Here is a 19,287-nt window from a genome sequence, read left to right as displayed (position 1 = left end):
ACCTATGTCTGAACTGCTTTACTTAAATGATAGCTTACTAATTTACTTTACTTAAGTAAATGATTTACTTTAAATGATATGACTGCATATGCCTTCATACAAAAACTTATCTCTGCATAAACTATTAACGTATAAGGGAGAAGAGTGTTTCTCCTTAGCTTGCTACAAAGGATGTTTTGTTCTGCAGTTCATTCAAGTCCTAACAGTACATACTATAAACCAAACTAGTATAATCCACATTTCATTCTTGTGGTATTTCATTCTGATTAAAAGACACATTAAGGAAGCCATAAAACTTTTAAAATTAGATTCCCTCTTTTAGTCTGCCTTCTTATATTACCTGAAGTAAATTTTCTTCTTCACACAGATGTTTGTCCACCTTTTTATAAAGATTGTCCAATCCCTTTTTCACTTCCTTGCCAGGATACTCCTTAATAACCTTTCTTAGCTCTTGTTTATTGAAGGCCAACTGGTAGCTCACTTCCTCTTCTCTCACACCTTGTGCCACACGTGCTTCAACACCCTCAAAGAAGTGCTGCAGTGAAATATCATAATTGAGGTCACTTCCACATTGCCACAGCTTCCATGCCCCGATGCTTCCAAAACTGTTCCACAACAATCCGCCAGCATCTTCCAACCTTGTAGTGTCCAGAACCAGGAGCAAAAATCACTGCTCCACCCTGAGCTCCCACAGGTTCTCCAGTAACAAAAATCCCATCCTCCCCACTCATGTATAAGGAAAATAAAATATATTTTATTTTCCCTGTTTCATTTAAATTTATGTTGTTTGCATTTGCTTGTCATTCATTCATTCATATATACATACAGTACATACATAAATACGATCCAACCAATTGCTATAAGGGGAAGCTGGGAAGATGTTCAACCACATTTTCCCATGAAAGATCTGAAACCTAGAAGGTAGGATGTGTGGTGATGCAGAAACCCCTATAATTTGGGAAATGAGTTACAGATTGCTTATAAATTCTATAGAAATTTGTTTTATTTCTGTTTCTTTGTTAATAAAAAAGGCTAGATTTGCTGCAATTTCAGCCACGCAAGAAACAAATCAACTCTCAGAGGCAATATCATAGGATCGCAGTGCTGATGCAAAGTCTTTGTGGGCAGATGCCCTTAATGCTTACATTCACAAACAAAGAATGGTAACTTGACCTTAAGTATCTAATAGCAAGTCATACTGTTATAACATTAAAATAGAGTGGCACAGACTTTATTTTACCTTTGAGTAGAGAGTGGGAGCCATACTTGAGAAACTAAATTTGATTGGATTTAAATTAAATAGAAACTTAAATAAAATTACATAAAAATAAATATAGTTAATATGCCCTATACTTAACAGTTTTTCCTGTTCTCATTAAAAATACAATATGTGGCTTGTGCATTTCTGTGTTAAAAACTGATTAAAAACACTGAAAGGTCTGCTTTATTTGCCAGGAAATAGATGTCATTATCCATCTAGATCAGCAGTGGACATTATACTACACCATAATGACCATACTAGCTGGGAATTCTGGGTACTGCAGTTCTGGCACATCTGAAGGCCATCAAGTATGAGGAAAGCTGGTTTATGCAATTTTCCAACAATTAGAGATTTTGCTGCTGTCATAGAATAAGTATTAAACCAGCAATCTGGCTAATGTATTCAATTAACATCTCACATTATTTAGCTTCTATTTATGATGGCACTTAATCAATTATTCAGTGAGGGATTACAAAACCCAAATTGGAAATGTTCAATTTGTTATCAGCATTCATGTAACAATTAATCCAGAACTATCAAGAGGGAATAACTTTATCTCTTCTCCCCACCCTCAGAAACTTGCTCTTAGAGATTAGTTTCACATTATTTAAATGATTTGGAAAATATAGTATTTAATGAAGGAGAGAAAGCTTCATTTGTGTTGTAGGGGAATATCTATGAAAATATGTATTTCTGGTTTTAACCCAAAATTAAAGATATAAAAAACATTTCTTACATTTAATTTTTCAAGTGGCTGTCCCAAAGAGTAGATCACATATGACTGTAAGTGATCTGTGTATTTCTGTTTAGCTTCTTTTTTCTCGGCTTCTAGACAGGAGATCTTCAAACGAGAGAGTGTTGCAAAGATGTGGTGAAAGTTCTCCATCATAACCACATCCCGAGGAGTCTTTTGGCTTTCATTTGCTACTTTCTCAACTACAAAAATAAAAGTAATACATCCCATGCAGACATAATCACAACAAAATATCAAAGAGCAATGATTACTGTAGTTATTTTTCAAGTCAGGAGATTATTGTGATAAATTTCGGAATATAAGAAAAAGGGTTAACTGTAAAGAATAGCAGGCAACAAAAGGAAAAGGTCTTAACTAGTAGCTATTAAAAAAAAAGAAAATATGACAGTGAAAGGAAAGAAACTAATAGAAAAGAAGGTATCATTATGAAAGCAAACTTTAATATCATTTCTAGGATAGAATAGAGATTTTAATATACTACAGTACACTTAAAATCAGATATGTCTCTCATTATTATCATCATTATTAAAATAAATTATTTGAATCAGACAAGACATTATTATTGTTGTTGTTATCTCTCCTGGTTAAAAAATGTGGCTTATTTATTTATTTATTAAACAATTTGTATGCTGCCACAATCAAACAGGTCTCTCATCAGTTCACATAAAGAATATTATCATTATCACAACGTTCATGTAATTTTTAAATTAAGATACTAGGGTTCCTGAGTTCAAAGTACAATAATGTAATCTTAGAGAAGTTTTCAGGTGCCTATATTGATAAATAAACAAAAAAGAAAAAGAGACACACCCAATTAAACACTTCTAAGTGCCACAAACATCACACGAGGCCATGGTTTGTTTAACCACAACTGGTGAGAATCGAATAACTTATAAAGTGATAGACAAGGATTGGGCCTGAACAGCATACCAAGTCAAAATCAAGCAAACCACATTTATGACTTAGAGTTCCATAAAGCCACAGAATTCAGTGGGCATGCTCAAGCCATAATTCCTTTAAATTCCCTAGATTCAGCTAGATCATGTATTTTGTTCGTTTGTTTGATGACTGCTCCTATAAGCTAAGTAACTCCACATCTGAATGTGGGAGTTGGCAACAGTGTTTTAAAGAAATGAGATGAAATACTGAATCACTTAATACCATGACTGACAGGTACAAACTCTCAAGTGACAGATCAAAGGCAAAAATTATTTAAAAGTGACTTGTAGTGCTATAATATATATGAAGATTCAGCAATATAAGACTACAGCCCGATTCTTCAACAAATTGAGGTTACTTATGACATAGCAGACCACTGACTTTCAGAAAAGAGATTTTACCATTAGCAAAAACTCCACGAATAAGTTTCAGGTAAGCTTTATCTAGATCTCCTCTGCGTTCAGCATTTCTGAATATAGATTCAGCCAAGGCTGCAAACTCTTCAAATTCAGCAACAAAGGGAAGAATTCCAACTTTACTCTTCTTGGATATCTTTACATCTTCCATCTGTTTTATCTGATTACTCTAAAATGAAAAAAGGAAGGTCAGCCATGTTTTTATCTTAAACTCTTATCTCCACACAGACAACTCTGCTCTCTGATAAACAACAGATCTAACCATAAAACGCAGGGACCCTAGTCATATTCAGAAAACAAGATTGTCAAGGCGTATTAAGATTCCTCTGTATTTGTTACACAAATATATGCATGCACAAGATCAGTGTGTGTGTGTGTGCGCACATGTGCATGCATGTGTATTCATTCCACGTGCATCATCTTGCTTTGTCCTCACACCCAAATCATTTTGAGAGGAAAAGGGCTCTATTTAAGAGGCTAAATATCTATACAAATACTCAGCTGTCACACACTATGGGAATGCCAAAGCACAGAGCAGGTGACCCCATCTTATGGTCTTACCCTGAACCTTGAATTTTATAGAGTTTCCTAACTGGCATGCAAACACTGCAAACCCTAATCATCAAACTCCTTAAAACTTACAATGCATTTATCAAAGTTTCGTTTGACTGTCACTAAAACATTTCCAAGAGTTGTGCTAAGGAAGGACGTTGGATCCACATTCTGTGCTGTCCACACATGATGACTCATTTTCACTAGCATATAGAGGGAATTAAAGCTGTCAATCTTGTCCCCCAGAGCAATGAGGTTATTCAGTTCCAGTTCAACGCAGCGAAATATTTTTATCATCATTTGCCGGATCATATGATTCCTGCAACATATGGCATGGACATCAATATTTATTATGAGTATTCAGCAAGTATTGAGATTTAATGTACATTTTAAGGTCATATTTGATTATTTTTAATTTATAAGTCACCATTCATTTTTAGATTTGCTGGTACAGAGCCTTATGAAAAAAGCAGCGCTGATCTGTTTCAGTGTTTTTCCAACTTGGCAACTTTAAGATGTGAGGACCTCACCTCCCAGAATTCCCCAGCCAGTGCCAAGTTGGAAAAACATTGATCTATTTTAATGAAACAGTGCTATCATCTTAAAACAGAGTGGGGCAACCTGTGGTTATATGGCCAGCTTCATGTTGCTCCCAGCTTACTTTTTAAAGTCCTCTGGACATGATTATAGGAAGAGTCACTTGTCCCTTCCCTGCAGCCTGGCTCCTTGGGGGATAAAGAACACCAGAAAGAGAATATGGCCATCAATTAAATCATCTCACCGTCAATTAAAGTTACCGTCTACTACCTCAATGCATTTCTGATTTTAAAAGCTCCCCCACAATTCTAGTTCACAGAAAACTGCCTTTTCCCAGCTGAAGCAATTTGTCCACCCAACTGAGTGTGGTTGATTTTACAACAATGCCTTTACCCACTATGAAATATCCAGGATTAGGAACTTTTGTATAACAAGCATATGCTCTGCCTAGAATTCTGCCCTCTCTTTTGAGTATTGTGTTATCACTTTTGCCCCACTCTTAATTCCAAAGACTTCCAATGGCCATCTCCCTCTGATCCTGCAGCAAAATTAGTCACTTTCCCCTTCTATTCACGCTAACCAATTCTGATCACGTATTTGAGCTTCATTCATTCAGTGCCAACACTTCAGGGATAGAACAACTTGCCTAATTCACAGAATTTAGCATACTACCATTAAAAAGATCAAGACTGTCAAATCAAGACAAGCTCAACTCCTGGAGACTTCATGGCAGGTTCGTGCAGCTTTCTTGGCATCATTACGAAAATCTTTGCCTTCGCCTTCTTCCAGCACATTTTTCAACTTCTCACCCTGCTCTAGAGCTCTAATACTAACCAGGCCCAATCTTTCTTACTTTCTGAGCCCAGACAAAGTCATCCACCTGCTGCCATTTGCTAAGATCATATTACCATTATGTAGTTTCAAATAAGTCTGGGAGGAATTTTTCAGAAGATTCACCACGAAGTCCAATGCTATATATAAAATCCTGCCATTTCCTTATTTATGAGCAGACTAATGCAAGTAAAATATTTTATGCTTAAGGCAACACTAAACAGATTTACTGCTGTTTTTATTTTTTAGATTTTTCATTGTCACATAAGCAGCACATTTATTTATTTATGTGATTGATATGCCGCTAACTTCCCAAAAAGTCCTGGGCAACTTCTAAGGCTTACACTTTATTCAAGATACAAGCAGTTTTTCATGTTCAAAAGATAACCCTGATAACTAGAAACATACTCTGAGGATGCTGACTGCAGCCCACCAATATTGTGTGCTCTTGATAAAGTTCCTCCATCTGTCTCCTCAGTATCACTCTGGAAAAGAAGTGAAGATTTAGATGGAAATCACACTAAGGTCACAGCCATTTAGTTCTTAATCAATAATTTCCAAATTGAGACTCATACCATTGGTGTTCCAGGAATGCTGAGATGCTGTTGAAGTTTAAAGAATTTACTAATGAAGTCTTGTTCTGCCAGACAGAGGGGCTCTAATTCACTTAAGACCTGTTCAAAAATCTATGAAGATCAAAACAGACATTTAACACACACAAACACACACAGCCTGTTGCCATTATGTCCAATTTAAAAGCAATGGAAACATCTTAAATTGAATGTGCCTGTGGTCATAAGAAGCTATTAGAGGAAGGAGGGAAAGACAAAAATAACTCAGGAAACAGCTGTTTTTTTAAAAAAAATTAAAAACTGCTTAAAACATTAAGAACTAAAAATATTAATATTGAATATTTTTAAGTATTGCATAAAAAACATATTTCTCTGGAGATCAGCCTCTAGCCTATTCAGAGCCTCTTCTTCTATCCTGATAATATAGGAGCTGCTGCCATCTGGCATCTCCGCATGCTGAAAAGGCCAGAGAGGAAGTTCTGGGAATCCTGGAAGGTGAACCCACTGAATGTCCTTCTTCCATTGGCCCTGCTTCAAATTCTGGGAGGAACAACATGGATGAAGGGAAGAGTTGCAGCATGGCTCCTCCCAGATGATAATACCTTTGCGATGTGGGAAAGGGCTAGAAATACTTGGTCCACATGAAACAAGAAAGCTGCAATGGCACTTGTGTGTGTTCAATTAGTATTTTTTGGGTGCGGTAACTGGTATGCAATTTTACCCAGAATTCTTGCATTACCTTATCAAACTTAGTCCTATCGGCTACATCAAGGTCAGAAGTTGACATGTTTCCCATATCCAGCAACGAGGATGATTGAGATCTGCGATTTCCTGAACTCTGAACGGAGAGTTTGTTCAGGCTAGATGTTGAGCCGGTCAATTTCCCAGAGCTTCCATGAAGGCCTATGACATAACACAAGCTAGATAAGAAGTTGCATCACAGTCAGCATCACACATTAAAAACAATTTCCTCATCTAGCTGCATATTATGAATGCTTTTCCTACAGAATAAACAAACTATTCTGGTGTTCCCCCATTGCTTCACTGAAGACAAATAAACTGATTCAGAAGTGCACACGTAGTGACAGACATTTGGGGGCTGCCAATATAGGAACTAGTGCCACCAGCATTCCAGAAAAGAGCACAAGTAAGGGGTAGACAGAAAGGCCAGGAGGAATTCATGAAGGGGCATCTTCTAGAAGCAAAGCGGAACAAAAGCAACGCATTAGTATTTCTTAGGAAGAAAGTAGAAGCAATCAACTCCTGAAAAATTAGGAAAAGCCTTCTCGTTTTTGGGGCCCCTTCCAGTAGAAACATCTCACATGCCAGTTACTCTTACAAACTTTTATCTGTTTACTACTGTTTGGTGATATTTCATTTCAATTGGAAAGAAACGAGAACACTATTCTTACTATTAAATCAAAATAGTAAGAGCTCCCAATTTTGTGTTCCCCACACATTTTAAAAAAATGTTCCACTGAGTGAATGGGGGTTTTTCATCCCCATATTTCATGCTTCCAACCCTTGCATCCTTCCCCACTCAAGGGTAGGTGACCCTCTAAAATACAGTGGTGGTATTTGTGTGAAATTTTAAATTATGAGGAAGACTCTTGGTCTCACTTCATCTTCCAGCATAGTTGTGAGCAAAGTGCAATCTTCTGCTTTAATTCTAAATATATCATTGTTTGAGATGGGGTAAGATACTTTCGAAGGTTTTGTTTCTCTCTAATTATTTTGGAGCAGCAATCACATCAGCCCAAACTGGCATGGCCAATGGTAAGGGATTTGGAGTCGCAGCCCAAAACATCTGGTAGCATTATTCCTGATTTAGTATATCATCCAGACCCTACACTGCTGTTAATCATAATTACAATTAGCGAAAAGAAGCTAAACTCCAACCATCATTTATGAAACTGGCTTGTTTCTAGTAACCATAATTATGATTAATTACTATCCAAAATATTCAACCCAGAGAAACAGTGATTAATCTAGTCTTCAATATTTATTTGCAGGTGTGCTGGAGAAAGAAGGCTCATTCTTGAATGCAGAAACTATAATTCAGTAGCCCAACATTTGTAATGGTGTAAGAAATGCAATAGAACAGTAGGTAGGAAATCACAAGCACTTGGAGATCATCCTTTGTATAATCAGAAGTGCCTTCCAATTATGCTAGAGCATTAATGGATGTGAGTTGAGGAAAATAAACATTTAGGTTGAAACAACTGCCTACACTACAATGGTAACTTAATATTCAACCCAGAGTACCCCCAGCCTCATGAAATGCTGGTCATAGTAGCCTCCAGCAATGAAGCCTGATGTCTGTGGTCACAACAACCTGCAATCAAAGAGCAGCACAATTGTTCTCAACAAACAACACCTGGGGGAAGTTACAGATGACTTGATGCCCATGCAAATGGCGGTGCCACAGGGTATATCTGAATACCAATCGTGTCATAGATCCTAGGACTAACGAAGGTGGACTAACAAAGGTGTTATGTCTGAAATAATTTTCTCAGTGATGAGAATGTAGGTGGGAAGTCAGGTAGCACCCTCTGAGATTATGTTTCTCAAAATTAACTGCTGGCAGCTAATTGAAAATACAAATACAGAAGCATACATGTAAGTATACAAGTTTCTGCAAGTTAAACTGAAGTGTAGATGAGAACACCTAGGAGAAATGCTCCACCATTCAGACTTCACATGAGCAAAATGGTATTCCCATAATGATAGGTGTGATGTGATGCAGAAGAATTCCATGCTAGTATTATTGTCTTCCATTATAAGATCCTTACAGTGGGCTTGCAGCTGTCCTACGTGCAGTGCTGATCTGCATGGAGTCATTTGCAGGGTCAGTATACTTTAAAAATACTTTTCTCATATTCCAAGAAATATGAGGAAGATATGATCTTTCTAACTGTAACATAAATTTTAAAACACATTCTATTTTATCTTGCCCACGACTCAAGATCTCCCTGGAAATCTTCTGCAGCATTCAAGTAAGTTTTGCTGCTTCCCCAATTGAACATTTGGTTTTCTTGTACCTCAGATGGTGCAAAAACACTGTATCTAACAACTCCATGTACAGGTTTTGCCATGATAATTTTGTTTTTTGTTTACCAAAACATGAAATGCACTGGCAATAACCATTTAAAACTCTAGTTATACTCACTCTCTGTTTCTTGTTTGACAGCACTTTCTTTTCGAGGCAGTGTGGCTGGGATGGATTAGGTTGCAAGCATCAAAGACAAAGACAAGTTAAAAATGCATTTTGCACAAACCATGCACAAGATGCAAGTTAAGCACTAGCTGGAAAGAAACATGCAGAGAACTATGAGAAGCAAGTAACTACAAGTTGCAAACATACAGAGCTGGGGAGGTACTAATGTAGAATATATTTAAATATATTGCAGAAAATATGTGTTAAGTAGCCTCTCAACGATTTCCCAGGTTTTATTCAGAGGGGAAACAACAAACACAAATGGTTGTGAGTCCTGAATGCAAGATGGCACTTCAGGTGTGCACAAGTTGTAAGAGAAGGCAGATCTTGCTCAAAGAATCTGGCAGCCCAAAGAAGCCACAAGATCTGAACTGGAAAAAGGTGTGATAGGATCTTTTACAAAGTTCACATAAGATCCTGAGACGCGTCTTTGGATTGCAGACCATTTTATTAACAGTGACTACAAACCATTTCTACATTGCTGCAAACCCAAACTACATGGGTGTGCCTATGTAGTCACCAGGGGCCAAGTCTGATTTAAAGGAGATTGTATCCTTATCTTTTACCCTAATCCAGAAGATGACTCCAACTTCCTCTGCAGCATGGCAAGGGATGTGGGTGTAGTTCTCTTGGACCGAATGCAGCACCTACTTCCCTTGGTCGTCTTCTAGAGTCAGGTGTCTCTCTAACCGGTCACTTTCCTGCTTGCACTGTTAGGCTTGCCCAACAATGGGACAACCCAAGTTGTAAGCCAAGAGATAAACTGCTACTTTTATATAGCAAAATCAGATAATCATTTTCCACTGAGAAATCATCCTCAAAAGTAATTTAGGTCCACCAAAGAAAGCTGTGAAAGGCTTAGCAAATATTTAAATATATGGTATTGCATGAGGCAAACGTGCATCTTCATACAAAACCATACACACGTAGATTCCAAAACATCTTAAATTTGGTAAGTCTGATCTCATTTTTACAATTTAGATAGGTAATAATCATTTGTTCATGTGTTATGCAGGGCTATTTTCTACCCATTTTGCTGTCATGTAACTGTGTTTGGGTGTGAGCACAATGCCCACAGGAAATAAAATTCAGTACAATCTTGTACGTGGTTATTTAGAAGTAAGGTCCAAAGCATTCAAGTGGATTTACTTCCAAGTAAACATGCATACCACACAAATGCACAGTTTGCATCATTTGTGCAACGATGTCATGATGCACATGACACTGCTTGACTGTCTGCTGCAGATACCCTGTGGCTACTCCTATTTTGATCCAACATAAGCAGAAAAAAGTTCATGTCAGAACCAATTAATATAAGAAAATAATGAACTTTTGTTAGAATGTAGCTCAGAGGTGTTCTTTTAGAGTAGACAGCTGGATAAGCCTCCTCTGCAGACTGGGTATATAAAGCTAGCCTTGGAAATACAGTATCTAATAATCTACCAATTTGTATTATTGGATTTTCCATCAAATGCAGAACAAAACAAATTAAAAACATATTTAAGATAATTCCACAATTGCAACTATAAAGTTAAAACAATATAACAAAAATATAACAAAAAGTCAATATACTGACTTTTTAAAATAAAAACATTAAGGATGGGGACATACAACCATTTAAAAATGGAACAAATACACTTCTGTTGCACATAGCAATATTTATGTTTTTCTTAACTGGACAGGCTCTGGCTGTATACATCAATATTCAATTCTTGAAGGAAGGCAAGGTTCTGGTTCCAAACTAACCCAAACTGCATATCAAGAAAAGATGAACTGTTTACCCCATATAAACTGAATTATATGTCTTTGTGATTGCTTCTCCCTACACCCCATCAATATCCTCTTTGCTTTCCATTAAAAAAAGCAAAAACCAGTCTTGCTGGTAAGAAAACAAGCTGCTAGAAGCGTGCATTTTCTTCCCTCCAAGAAAGAAGTTGTGTATGTGGTTCAATTTATACATTCCATAACTGAGATATTTAGAAGAATCCACTCCTAAGATCAATCATCAGCACTGCCCCCCCAAAAAACAAAAACAAACAAAAAGAACCCTTAAGATTTTAAGATTGGAAAAATGATTTCCAATCATCCCTCACTGGAATCTCTGGTCTTTCTGGGGACACTGGGGCTACCTGTGAAAGGTTCCCAAAATCATATCTGCAGAAAATCAGGCAGCACCAACAACAGTTAAATAGAGGTCACTGTTACTCTGTCTATCAAGCAAAGGACAGTGTTTAGTTCAGTAAATCTTTCCAGCCCAGGCATCATTATCAAATTTACCCAATAATCTGAATCCTCTTCTCAAACTCTTACAAAATTTCAACAATCTTGCAAAATGTCATTTATTTCATTTCCAGTGAACATGTTGCAGAAAATGAGATCTATAGTATTTTTTTTACATCCAGCTTTACGCAGCGGCAGTTTCATAGCCAATGAGGCTCATCCGAGGCATAATTATTACTAATAAATAAATAGTACTTATTTACATCTAGCAAAGAGCTAATATTTTTAAGATTATTGAAATAATTCTGTATTTGCCACTACACTCTGAGTGATTAACTGCAAAACAAAAAACTCTTCAATATTTAAAAAAAAACTTACCAAACTTCTTTCCTTCCTTAGTTGCACCTGTCATTTTAATCTTGGCAACTTCGAAAAAATCCTTTATTTCTCTTTCATACAACCGTGATAAATAATCCGTATAGTTCTTCAAAGAAAAGCAGACACAGACTTATATGTACAGTTGGCTTCAAAAGAGAGAATACAGACAGTTCAACTGTTTTTATACCCACACATTTAAGATAATTTTGACAAATCAGCATCTCCTGGACAGCAGTAAAGTTATTGGAACAAAACATGCAATGGAGAAAGGACCTTATTTCATTTATCTTTAGGTCATAAAACAATGAGTCTGGGGGATTTTTTACTAATTGCTCAGGCACTCTAGCCAATAGCCACCAACTCACAAAGCCAAAGTCTTGTACCAGTGCAGTGCCATATTGCAAAATCTTCAAATATGTTTAATTTTACAACAATATGGTTCATGGTCTGTTTAGCATGCCTACTTTGGGGGATGGCCACTAATGTGAAATCCATGAATAGTATCTTATGCATAAAGCCATGGTTTTTGCTTGACTTCCTTAATTTCTCATCTGTAGTTGCTGTAGATGTATGAAAAGAAATGTTAAGCATTTGAAAACAAGTATATCTGTACAGCGAAGTGTCTTACTCTTAAGTCTGATGCCTAACAAAACAAGACACCAGCCAAAGCAATTCAAATACAACTTGCAATCTACTGAGAATGGCCAAGAAAAGATAAAGGGAGAGGGAGTTATGGGAAGAAGTAAACCACCTATGTAATTTCATAGGGGGTGGGGGAAATATTAATTTGCTTGTACTTGCTGCAAGGAAGATCAGGAGTCGCTTCTTTAAATATTTCCCCCCCCCCATTTCTCTTTTTCTCCTTTTTCTTCTTTGCTCTTTGTTTTTCTTTCTATTCTTTTCTCTTTTTTTTCTGATTTCAGTTTGTATTATTGTTGTAAATCTCTTTAATAAAATGTATTTTAAAAAAAAGAGAAAGAATGGCCAAGAAAAAATGCTGACACTATAAGGAAACCCTTTCTTCTCTTAACATATGATCTTAAGAAGTCCTTGTAAAGGAAAAGTAGCTTTCTCCAAATTCACAGCTGTCACATTTGGGGGAATAATCTAAAATCACTATCTAGGTTGTAGATGAAAAAGGTGTTTGATTTTGTAAAAGAGTGCCATATTCCATTCCTATTTTGCTTTTTGGGCTCCTTACCTTTGTTAGCCCTTCATATTTCCCATAATCTGTGTTCTTTAACCACTCCATAAGTTTGGCATACCGGAGTAGGTCGCGGTGAAAAGGGTGATGATTTGGCAATGTCAGCTCCACAGAGTGCTGCGCGAGAGTAGAACTTTGGTCATGGCCCTTTGTGGAAGGAAGCAACAGAAGGAAGCTGCTGGTAAATTGCATTTAGGGTACATCTGCACACCCAGACAGCCCAAGGGATTGCCATTTAATCATAGAAAAGAGAGGCTGCTTGTCATTTGTTAGGTATGCCTTCCTGCTGTTCTGTGAAAAACAAATAGCGGTAACATTTAGAAACAACATAAAGGACAAAATAAACAATTACAGATTACATGTTAGGAATATCTTGCAACCACAAAGCATTCTTCTTGTCAGGAGTTGCTTCTTCTGCTGAAAAGTTCAAGATGGCCCTCCTTAAACTTGTAATTTAATTAAGTAATTAATTTCAATTTATACTTGTACACAAATATACAAGTATTTCAATTCTCCGTGAAGTGAAAATGAAGCTTTCTTTTATTTGTAATCTTTGCCTTGAGTGACATTCTTCAATCTTGTCAAGGACAAGCTTTTAATAAAATTTATTGTATGTTTTTGACATGCAACTCCAGACAAGATGTTAACACAAAGCAATGCTAGTTAACAAACACCGTTCATGTACATTTAAGCCACACTATTGACCAACTATTTGTCTATAGAGAAAAAACAAGACCTTAGCAATGAGATCCAACTTAACTTTTGTTCAATAAAAGTGAAAAGGGAAATCATGATCACTATGTCTTGAGTTTGATAAGCTTGAATAAATTGCAAAATGTGATTGACCCAATACGGATATATAGAATTTATATTTACTAGGATAGTCAGTTAATCTACAGAGATACCAATGGGTCTGCAAATCTTTTTTTTTTTAAACTTCCAAGCTCCCACCATCGCTTGAGTACTATTTGACTTTTTAAAAATTGAAACATTAAGGCAAAGTGACAGCTTTTTAGCATCATGTGTCTTTAAAACAATGCTTCTACATCATACAAAGGACTGATAAGTATTTTTAGAAAAATAAAAAAAAAAGATGGATGGCTGCAATTTAGTGCTGTGTTTGAAAGCATGTCCAACCCCCCAGAAAAATGACAGAAATAAGCTATAGTGGAAAGATAACAATTCAGGAAATAATAAGATAGGCAAGGAACACCCTCACTAGTTATCTGTAAATTGATGTCTGTTGAATGGCCACCATTACCATAATAGCCATTTCAGTGGAAGCCTCAACAACATACTTTCAAAATGTCCATGTGTCTCCTTGCCAAAAAGTTTGCCTACCTTTGCTATAGCAAACTCATTTTCTGAGGGCAAATTCTTATGCAGTCAAAACAGAATCATCCATTCACACCATGGAAGGTATCATCGGTATCATCATCACCCATGTTTTGCAAGAAAACAAAGAAATTAAGAAAAAATCCTCAATAGGACAAAAGACTCAAATGAGTCAATGAGAACCAAGCACAAACCAGCTTCTAGGGAGGGGATAAGAAGGATCACTATATAATTTAGTAATTAGGAAGAGGTACCTAATGAGGAAAAAAACTTTTGGAAATGATCCATCATGACATTTGCAGAGCTAATAAACTAGTGCATCCATATGTCCTTCTCAAACAATTCACTTTGATACAGCTTTAATCGTGCACTTCATATTAACCATATACTCTGCTCATTGTCCATCTAAATTCAGTATCTTATCTACGATATACTTCTTTACCAAGTGCTCAAAGTGTGAAAGATTTAAAGAAAAGGTAACAGTCACAAGGACTTGTTCTCCAAACTCACAAGCGATATTTCCTATTTTACAGAGGCAACACTGCAAGAAATAGTTAGGTTTAGCAAGCTTTGTTTAAAAAGAGGCTGAGTAAAATTCAAGCAGCTTGATTCAAACTCTATACTCACAGAAACTGAAAGATAGTAGGACCTGTTACTGAGACCCTTCTCCAGCTCAATAAACTATTTGGAGATAAAATACAGGGATAAAAAACACACAGAACTGAATAGAGTTGCCCCAAAAAAGATGAATTGCTTTGGAATATATATATACACTTGCAGGACCATCTGAAGATCTCTACAGACATTCTTGTATTCCTATATCTTATATATCTATATACATTTTATAATGACATACACATTTCAGATAACAAACAGAGCCATCCCTTTAACCATCAGAATTATGTACTGTAAATAACACTTAATAGAATCCAGAAAAGCAGGTTCTCTTAAAATGGGGTATTGTTTTACATTTTTGCATCATCACAGCATGACTTCCATCTGTTTGGGTCTATCCCAAATGCCTACCTACAAGGGCAAAGGACAAGTTCGGAATTGAGTTGCTAGTAAAACTGCCCATCATGCCCCTACAAGGCTGAATCTGGATAGGATATTCACAATTGGGACTTTACGCTCTTCTGCGCATCCACGTTCTTTGACACACCTGACTCAGATGTTTGGGGCTTGGGCTATGGAACTGCCTTTTAATAACACTGTGGACTGTTTATTTTCTCATTTATTCTAGAACATAAATATACCCCCAAGAGAGACCTCTTTTAGGTGACAATATACCAGCTCCATATAACAATACTAATCACTACCTGTTTGGAACACCATGACTTAAACTTCTATTGTGGATTTAAACATATAAGGTTTACATGAATAAAGGCTATTCCATTCAATAACCTTAATCCTATTCTACTATAAAAACTGCCTTTCTGGATATGTCTGGATAATCAAATGGCCAGTCTCATTCTCTTGAAGACTCACAACAATTATATTTCCCACATTGCAAAAAATCAGGCAGCATCTGTTCTCCTAGATGACTTTCAACTATTAATTTTACATAAAGGGTACTGGCAACCAGAATAATTAATTCCACTTTATTTTCTATAACATATTTCATTATGGAGGAGGAGTGTGCAAGGTGATGGTCAGCTTAAGAAAAAGCTTTTATTAAAACAGAGTTTCTAGAAAACTCTGAAAACTAAAGTGAGGAACCAAGTACAAAGTAAGAAAAGATAAAAGCAGCACCTGTTGAACAAAGACATTGTTGAGGTGACTGGCTAGTCTTCGTGCAAACTGCTCACGCAGGTCACTAAACCGCTGCTGCTGTTGATTGACCGCATGAAGCAATTCGTGTCCTGTGATCAGAAAATGGAAAGAGTTTTTGAGACTGTGGTCATTACAAATAGGTCTCTGTAAATCAGTACAAGTAGAATCGATTGAACATGGCCTCCTCTACTGTCAAGTCTACACAGAACCCTGCACAGCCCTAATTACTCTCCTTCTGAATAATATTATTGGTTTTACCATCCAACAATTTATTTATTTAATCAATTTATATGGCTACCCATAAAATGCAGATATGACTTTGGACGGCTAACAACGTATTCCTAACAATACAAAAAACAATATCAACAAAAGCATGAAAACCTCCAGGGGTCACTAAGAACAAACACAATAAACACTCAACAATAGTCACATCTCACAGGCCATTTAATCTCCCAACCCCATGGTCTGGAGCACGTCCAGGTCTTCAGTGCTTTGTGAAAGGCCAGCAGGGTCAGGCCCAATCTACTGTTGGAAGAATGGTGTTCCAGAGGACGAGTGCTGTGACAGAAAAGGCCCACTTCCTACCTCCCATTAGATGGCATTCTTTAACTAAGGGAACATGGAGTGTACCCTCCTGTCGGACATGGTGAGACAGGTAGAAACAACTGGGGAGAGACAGTCCCTCAAATAACCTGGTCCCATGCCATGAAGAGCTTTATAGGTGATAACCAGCACCTGAATTCCACCCAGAAGGACACTGGGTGCCAGTGAAGGTCATGGAGCAGTGGTGTAACATGGGCATATTGAGATGCACCCATAACTGCCCATCCCACTGCATTCTGGACCACTGCAGTTTTTGGATGGTCTTCAAGGGCAAATCCATGTATTTGTCAGCCCCACTAGATAGAACACACCAGACCAGGAAATCAACTCCACAGGAAGGCTTAAACTACTTTTATAGAGACTGGCAATAATAACAGAATCTTGGAAATCTGATTGTGCTGCACCTCTTCTTCCTCCTTATAATTCAGTAAATTAGGCAAGTGTCTGCCTCAGCAGCTTACAAATGTTATCTTGTTCTGTAGTTTAAAAATGCTTTAGCCCCTTTTGCCTAGGCGATGGATCCTGCATATCTCTGTCGATGTCATCTTCCTTACTCTCTACAATATGCATAGCTCCTGTTATCTGACACTAATCCAGATGCATATATAACTAGCCAGGTTCTCTGTGGTTCCACATAAAATAAGACATATAGTAACTAAAAGCAACTGAACTTGCTTCATTATAGTATGCTAAATATGGCTTATTCCTAGCTCTAAATTTAGGACTAACTTAGTTTTTTACTAGCCCAAACCACTCGTATTTTAAGAGAAGCTTTTTATCTTTAACATTTATTGTAGTTAAAATCTGAGTTTTATACTCGCTGTGACTTATTTTAATCCGTTTAATCTCATCTTTAAGCCTACTGTTATTTTTACTTTGTGTTGGTTAATGACTGCAACAAAGATTGTTCTGATTTTGGTTTTTTGAGAACTTAAAGAAACCAGAACATATCAACCAGAGGATATGGTCACAACATACACATCTGTTTTTTTTTTCTTTAATGCCTACCTGGCTGAAGAGCTACATTCATACATTGTAAGAGTGCGTCTGCTGCATTTGTGCAGGCCTCAATGCCACGTGAAGAGGAGAGGTCTCCTTCCTGGAGGGCCTTGATGTGACCTTTGGCCAAATCCATATGGTTCTGCAACAACAGTGGAACCAAACTCTAAAGCACAATTTACTTTTCTTATGGAAAGGAGCCCAACTATTCTTTTTTCCATATGTTTCAATAAGACCATTTCAATCAGGCTTCCTCAAGCTACCACCCTCCAGATATCCTCCTGAACTATAACTTTTCCCCAGATTCTACCAAAGAGCCCCTAGGATTTTAAATTAGCTTTGTGAAGGCATAAACAACCCCACAAGAGTTAGAGTGCATAACTCCAAATATTTGGTATGGATGATACCCATAATTGAGAATATTTAAATGCTCACAACAAGGAACTCTATCTCCGACAACAGTTTTAGGTTGTTCGTGTTGCTGAGATGAATTAGATGGTTGCTTTCTGAAATCTGATCCATTTGTTCTTTTACGCTCTGGAGCATTTCTTCGTAACTGCTCAGCTTCAGTTCAATTTGGTCTACTTCTTTCAGTGCCTCATCCAGCAATTTCATCAAAATGTTCACCTGTTTCTCAGAGGCCATAATTGATTGGATGTTTGCCTATAAAGCAAACAGCAAAATTAACCAATAGTCAAATTTGAAGTAAATGCAACTGGTGACTGTAACAGCAACCATTGGCAGCGGGACTTCAATCTATATACTACTAAACCATTTTGTCTGTTTGCTTGTAACACTCAATTGGGCAAGGCAGTGCATCATAGGGCATCAATTTTTGAACCAAGTTACTTCAAATGGGCTAACTTACAGAATGCGTCCAAAATTCGGGACCCATGACTCCAGTGGGATTGAAATTTGGAAAAGTTGTGGCTGCTTCAGCACTGCCACGCCACCATGATCAGTCGCAGACATGTGATCATCACTTCCAACGCTCCCTGCCAGCTTCCCACAAGGAAAATCAATGGGGAAACCGGCAGGAAGTCAAAAGTCACTACCAATCCCACTACTTTTTTGCCCGTGGTTATTCTCTTTCTTTGTTTAGGTAAGGAAAGTAAGCGACTGTTGCCGGATGGGGGAGGGAGCAAGGGGGTACAGAAGAGGTGCAGCGAGGGTCGGGGAGGGTGCATGAGAGGCACAGTGCAGGTCAGGGATGATGCACAAGGATGCAAGGGAGTGCCCAAGAGGTGCAGTGAAGGTCAGGGAGGGTGCTTGAGGGTGCAATGCAACTCGGGGAAGATGCAGGTTGGGGAGGGTGCGCAAGGATGTGGCACAGGTCAGAGAAGGTACACGGGGGTGTGCAGGTGGCCGGTGTAATGCAAGTGCAGAGGGACAGGGGAAGGGTATGTGGGTGGGGGGAAATCAATGGGGAAGACGTCAGGAAGTCGGAAATGCTCCCGCTCTAACTGCTTTTTTGCCCGCCTGTGATGATTCTGTTTCTCTGTTTAAATAATTAAATACCTCTGAAACAATGATCCACCAGGTTGTCGAGTTATCCCTAAGGATGTCAATGTAAGCACATAAGAATTTAGGTCTCATGGTGAACTTCATGCTAAACCTGCCTCCCTTCAACTTGTATGTGAGTTCTGGTGGAACCTGAAGGGGATAGTACATCAGAGGTTGAGTACTCAGTTACATT

The 19,287-nt window shown here is 37.6% G+C and overlaps 1 protein-coding gene and 1 pseudogene across 7 annotated transcripts in view; one reads left to right on the top strand and one right to left on the bottom strand.

Annotated features, from left to right (window-relative positions):
* EXOC1 (exocyst complex component 1) overlaps window positions 1-19,287 on the bottom strand; it is a 33,647-nt gene that overhangs the window by 1,179 nt on the left and 13,181 nt on the right. For 2 of the 7 annotated variants that reach the window (XM_088130899.1, XM_007430490.3), the window contains 14 exons: window positions 18,027-18,254; window positions 17,601-17,733; window positions 15,969-16,078; window positions 14,844-14,897; window positions 12,879-13,028; window positions 11,678-11,783; window positions 9,032-9,076; window positions 6,602-6,765; window positions 5,866-5,976; window positions 5,699-5,775; window positions 4,013-4,241; window positions 3,356-3,539; window positions 1,998-2,197; window positions 341-535 (listed from right to left, as the gene is read on the bottom strand). In XM_088130899.1, the coding sequence (XP_087987025.1) occupies window positions 341-535; window positions 1,998-2,197; window positions 3,356-3,539; window positions 4,013-4,241; window positions 5,699-5,775; window positions 5,866-5,976; window positions 6,602-6,765; window positions 9,032-9,076; window positions 11,678-11,783; window positions 12,879-13,028; window positions 14,844-14,897; window positions 15,969-16,078; window positions 17,601-17,733; window positions 18,027-18,254 (1,986 nt within the window). The remainder of the gene's footprint in view (window positions 1-340; window positions 536-1,997; window positions 2,198-3,355; window positions 3,540-4,012; window positions 4,242-5,698; window positions 5,776-5,865; window positions 5,977-6,601; window positions 6,766-9,031; window positions 9,077-11,677; window positions 11,784-12,878; window positions 13,029-14,843; window positions 14,898-15,968; window positions 16,079-17,600; window positions 17,734-18,026; window positions 18,255-19,287) is intronic. The other 5 variants (XM_088130910.1, XM_007430493.3, XM_088130915.1 and 2 more) reach the window with 3 other exon arrangements.
* Window positions 11,480-11,612, top strand: LOC112540911 (U4 spliceosomal RNA; annotated as a pseudogene).

Source organism: Python bivittatus, unplaced genomic scaffold, assembly GCF_059951505.1.
Source record: "Python bivittatus isolate LINGU-HERP-01145 unplaced genomic scaffold, Pbiv_v1 ctg000070_np1212, whole genome shotgun sequence".
NCBI lineage: Eukaryota > Metazoa > Chordata > Lepidosauria > Squamata > Pythonidae > Python > Python bivittatus.
Note: the sequence above shows the minus strand (reverse complement) of the source record. Positions and strands in the feature narration are given on the sequence as shown.